This window comes from Ambystoma mexicanum, chromosome 4p, assembly GCF_040938575.1.
Source record: "Ambystoma mexicanum isolate Mex_15411 chromosome 4p, UKY_AmexF1_1, whole genome shotgun sequence".
In the NCBI taxonomy this organism is placed as follows: domain Eukaryota; kingdom Metazoa; phylum Chordata; class Amphibia; order Caudata; family Ambystomatidae; genus Ambystoma; species Ambystoma mexicanum.
This window is the reverse complement of record NC_090927.1, coordinates 1,291,118,661-1,291,124,660: the sequence shown is the minus strand read 5'-3', so window position 1 is coordinate 1,291,124,660 and position 6,000 is coordinate 1,291,118,661. Positions and strand designations below refer to the sequence as shown.

Genomic DNA, 6,000 nt, shown 5'->3' with positions numbered 1-6,000 from the left:
TGTCACTATGACACCCCTGTGTCACTGCACTGAGGGTGTGGTGTAACACATATAGTAAAAACACATGAGACCCTATGGAGTAAAAGACCCCATAGCCCATAAAACACATTAACAGTCAAAGGAACCCCTCAAATGATGTCCAAGAGTGTGAGGAAAAGAGTCTTACTCTTGGCAGGAGAAAAAACAAACTCCAGAAATCCAGCAAAGCTGCTGGGGGAATCACTAGGTTAGGAAATTCAGTCTAAACAGAGAATTCTCCCTAACATTTGTCATAATTGTTCACCCCTTTTTTTGTTCTCTTCTTCTTTAGTCCCCCCTCACCCCTATTCCTTGTCTCTTTCCCATTAAAACTATGTATTTTGTTGTACATATTTGTAGAATTGTTGTTTTACCTACTAATGTAAATATTTTTCATCTATGAAGCCAATAATAGGCTATGTTTTTGCTCATTTCTTCAAATAAATATATATTTTTCTTTATATAATTTCTGGAGTGCTGTACTAGTGCTACCAATCATAGGCACAACTGAGGTCTTGTATGACTGGTGATTTAAAAATAACATATATGTCAAACTGAATGATTCGTTCTGCCGTAGCTGTCAGTTGAATATGCACTGATAGTGTCCTAAATCACTTTATAATTTTAGCCAAATGGGAACATCTTCTGTTATATGTTAGTCAATATCTACACACCATCCAAACTGACCTAGCATCTCTCATATCCCATTCATTTGCTGGGCGCGACCTGCACACCGCAGCACTACTAGCATCTCTCACACATGCCATTAAGGTTAACCACATCTAATGACCTAACGTGACTCACACACTAGTAGTGACCATGAGATCACACGCATGCCATTCAGACTGACCATGCTGTACAACATGTGAGATAATTTCACACACAAGCGTGACTCTCACACTATTCGTACTGACCATGACACCACACAGGAGTGCCATTCAGACCTGCCAAACTGTTACACTAGTGTTCCTCACACACCATTCATACTAACCATGGCACCACACACATGCCATTCAGTTAGACCATACTATAAACTTAAGAGACCCTTTACACACCACATTCAATGACTTGTCTCTTCACCATACTAACCATTCTATGACACACCTTTGAAATATGCGTAAACATTTCTGACATATTGAATTCTATCACAGATTCCATGTGATATAAACCAGACCAGCTCTTTAAACATGGGTCACACTAGACCTAAAAATCCATAACTTGTTAAAGTTCAAACCAGTACTCATAGTGACCCAAAAATCCATGTTGCACTCATTACAACCTAAATGTTACATTAACCTAGCAGTCCGTGTTGCATTGAGCAACCTATGAGCTGCAATTCCTCAAAAAGGGTTATATCTAGTTAGGTAACATGACATCCTAAAAGTCTGTGTTGCATTGCACAACCTACCTGCTGCAATACCTCAGAAGGAGTTCTACCTAGTTATGCAAACATGACATCCATACTCCACACGCACTCATGCTTGCAGCTGAACAATACCCAAATGGCATTTGGCATTTTTCCCGTCCTTTACATAAATGGCCACACTGTCCGCATAAAAAAAACATGCAAATTCTATGCTTTACATGCCACCAACCGCTTCAATAATACCGCACTGATGTCGCAGTCATTGCCTTGCTTGCTGCCTGAATATTACATTCCCTCAGGACACCTCATAAAAGGCACGATCTGTCCCACAATGCACTAATGATGGAATCTCCATGTCCGCGGCACACTACGATGCACCGACCGATGCCTTCTCCATGCTATTAGAAACATCACGACAACCAGGCCTCACCCGACAAGTACATCTGAGGTACAGAAATGGGGTACGACGAAGTTTCACCTCATTGGCAAACCGCTTCAGTTGGGAAGCGGTTTGGCCAATGAGGCGAGTCACTTCATTTCATCCTCCTCACCAATGATATGAAGTTGACTCTCTAAGATGTCTTGTGGTTACTTCATAGGTTTAATACCAGTTCTTAAGTTACATCAATACAAGTAAGTTTCAGGACAAGAAACAATGACATACCCACCACCCAGGCAGGGGGCTTCCAACTGCCTAGGCTAGGAACCTTCACAAGCATTCTACCATTCACAACCAAACATTCCAGATAACATCAAGACATTCCACCATGCAAACCAAGCACTACACAACACATCTCCTTCTCTTACAACATCACACACACATGTGCACCTAACAGTGCCACTCTTCATCATCTGGATCAGGCCCTACACAACACACATACACTCACTCACACATTACATAATACATAACACATCCTTGCATGCACGCGCACATATATACAAACATTACACATGCAGCACACACACTTAAATTTGTATGTTGTACCTGCCCCAGACCCGAATCAGTATTCCCCCAAGAAAGGGCTCTGTTCCCCTGCAGACAGAAACCAGGAAGTAGGGAGAGCTTACTGGTTCCTGTCCTGTTATTTAATTTTGAAGTCAGAGTGAGAGTCGGAGCGCTTGAACTGTGACTTCACAAAGAAAGGATTTCTTTCTAAAGCTTGCTGCTCTCTCTCGCCCCAGGACATGGTGTGATTAGGCCACCTCCCCCACGGGGGCTCTGGGGACACCTGCTATGCTAACATCTGCACTGCTCCAAGTCCCCTTCAGTTTAGAAAAGAACTCAAGACCTGGCTCTTCCAACAGCACCTTGGTGTAACCTTGTTCACACCCCGATCCATATATTGTACTGTAATAAATCTTACTAATGTTTACTTGAGAACTTGTCAAATTGTTGCTATGTTTTACTATATGCCGTGTACAGCTCTCAGAATGCTTCCGTAGTAGGTTTGTACTATAAACACAATTACATATAATTAAAGAGAGTGTAACAACGAGTTATGCAGGATAATGAGGCGCCATGACAAGGAAGAGGGATGCAGGCTAATGCAAGTTCAGTGATAAGGTAAGGGAGTGCAGGCGTAATGAGGGCCAATGACGAGGACGAGGGCTTCACAGTTAATGAGTAACTATGACTATAAGTAGGGCTGACTGGGTAATGAGGGACTGTGATGAAGCGGTGGGATTATTTTTATATAAGTCATTGGTGAACGCTAGAGGGTGTCAATCGAAAACTTGGTCTAGAAACATGATGTACTGGTTTTTACAGGAAAGAGGGACAAAGTGGAGAACCTGCAATTAACTTTTTGTAATATTCATCAGTTCTTCTCTTTCATTTCTTGGTCCTGCTTTACCTCCCTCCCACACTCAAGTGGTCTGCTTCTTTAACCAAAATGGTACTATACATGTATGACTAAGAGGCATGCAGTTGAATGTGGAGGTTCAGGTATTAATGTCATCAGTTCAAGGTGATGGGCTAAAAATATGGGCTACATTTAAAATCCTGGGGGTTTGCCTCTTAAACGGACATGGATTTGCCCTCATAAAAATTACTGATAAATAATTAGTAGACAATGTATTTATTGTCTATCCTATATCATCCATCCGGTATAGATCTCCACTATACACACTGCCTATTTGACAATTTAGCAGTATAAAGAATATGAACTCAAGACCTATATACTATGTACTCCACTATATTTCTTTTGTTTTATTCGCAGAGTTGTGTTATATGCCTCTTACAGAGAATGTAATTTCACAACAAACGTTTAGGAGTTACACAGTGGTTAGTATTTATTTACAAACATATTTAATCTGGGGCAGGCACACAACCATCACTACTACAAGCAATGCTAGAGTACACAATATGCAGAAGAAATTTCAGCCCATATTCTTACATGCAAGAAAATAAATAATATATGTGTTTCAATACAGTATATCGATTTGGAAACATATTTCAAAAGTTAAAAAAAACATGTTTACCCTTAAGTAAAATACAAACATCAACCAAACATATTTCACACACTGATCTTTACACTGACCTTTAGATGGCGACTGAAATTAGCTTTCATTTGTTGCTAGTTTCATACAAATTATTAAGATTAAATTAACACAGTCACACTTGCAACGAGGAAAACCAGCTTTTAACAACAAAACAATACTGTAGATTTGTTACATTTTTTTTCAAACAAAATGCATGATTATCAGCAATACAAAACTATTTGCAAAACTAATACGCCTTATGTTCACAAGAATGTAACCTTTCATATAACACTGTATATGCTGCAGAAGGTTTTATGACTAAACATCTGTTAAAAGCATAAACGGAACATATGTTTTCTTTGGATACGTACGTTTATACTCTATGTTGTTTTAAATAAATGTTTACTATTATCACATATGTCAAGTAAATATGTTCCTTTGGTATCTAAAAATGCATATATCATTTGTCATTGAAGTATTTGTTCATTCGATTGACTATTGTCAGAAAGTATTGAGAAGACAACAGAACAACATAGGACATATATGTTCATATTACAGTGATATGCAATAAAGAATGGTAATTCCTAATCTTATTTTTGTCTAAAAATCCCTACAGTATAGAACCCATGAAATAACCAATCACAATATATTAAAAGTGAATCAGTACATGGTTGTACCTTCTCCTTTACAAATGTCTGCCATACTTTCAAAACCTAGATGTCAGCTTTCAAGTCTCAAAACATCAACCTTGTTTACACCACTAAAACGGACACATTAGCATGTGTCCTATATGTCAATCATTATGCAGAAACCTGGATTCATACAGCATAAAATCTTTAAATGTAATACAGTAAATTAAATAAAAACAAGCACTTATTTTATTAATTCGATTCTCAAATAGCCATTATAGAATCCTTAGATATTTAATATATATGTATATTGCCATCTAGTCCATCATTTGTAATACAGCTGTTAAAATGTTTAAATGAATTAAAAGATGTATTCTAGTGTTATAATGTAGAATTTAACCTAGCACATGCAACACATGTTTTTCAGTTCAAATTGATGAAAATTCCCAGAGTTACTTAAATCTTTGAAGTTTTATGATATTCACATTTAACATTTGCAATATGGAGGTTGTATAGCTGGATGTAAATCGATTAGTGCATTTGCAATTTTACTAAATGTTAGAGTTACACATACATGACAACATAAGAGTTTTGAGGACGAGATTTCAAAAGAAAACAAAAAAGATACAATCTTCCACCAATGCCCACTGTAGAAATGATATGTTTCTTGGTTAATGTACAAATTAAGTTATTTGGTCAGAGAAAGAAGTAAGATGTTTCTATCAACAGAATACATGGCAAGTCGTTATGTCATCATGATAACTCAAACAGATATCCCGGAACCTTTTGTTCTTCAACCAGCTGCATAGCTGCTTAGGAAGGAGTAGAACATGGGTAGTTTCAAGCGCTGCTGGTCTTTACGGCACCATGCAATCACAGTCCCATCACTATTTGATGTATATAAGTGGTGACCATCACAGGAAAAGGTAAGGCTAGGGAAAAACAAGATATAAAATGGTTAACAGCCACAAGATGTAATACGTTACAACATATACAACATGTTTTTTCTCTTTTGAATATATCAATTTCAGCGTATTTACAGAGGGACATGCAAGTGCAGCTGCTGTTCTGTAATTCCAACAACAATGTATGTTTTACTTGGTATGGAGAACTCAGGGGTGATTTATATTACTTTCTCTCTCTAAAAGTGGCATGCTAGCTAAAGAAAGAATATGATGGTAAAATGTGGCTTAACCCCTTATGTGCTAAGGACGAGATTGCTCGTCCTAGGTGCATGGGAAATCCCATTAGGGTCAATTTTCTTAGCATACAACTGAATACGGAAAGGAAGGAGAAGAGACAACATTGGGGCATATGTTCGTCAATTGAACACAGAATGTATAATAGCCCAACACTTAGAGTGTTAGCAAGATCTACCACTCCCATAATCAATATTAGGAAATAATACAACATGCACCATTTTAAAATGAGTGATATCAGCAACTTATTTAGTTTTGGCAGAGGCACTTACACCGATTTGGTAACTAAATAATGATGTAGGTTAAG

The 6,000-nt window shown here is 37.9% G+C and overlaps 1 protein-coding gene across 1 annotated transcript in view; it reads right to left on the bottom strand.

The window, feature by feature from the left end:
- Positions 1-3,650: 3,650 nt before the first annotated feature.
- The window catches only part of LYST (lysosomal trafficking regulator), a 3,942,656-nt gene continuing 3,940,306 nt past the window's right edge, over positions 3,651-6,000 (bottom strand). Inside the window, exon 53 of the mRNA XM_069606985.1 lies at positions 3,651-5,426. Within this exon, the coding sequence (XP_069463086.1) occupies positions 5,288-5,426 (139 nt within the window). The 3' untranslated portion in view covers positions 3,651-5,287. The remainder of the gene's footprint in view (positions 5,427-6,000) is intronic.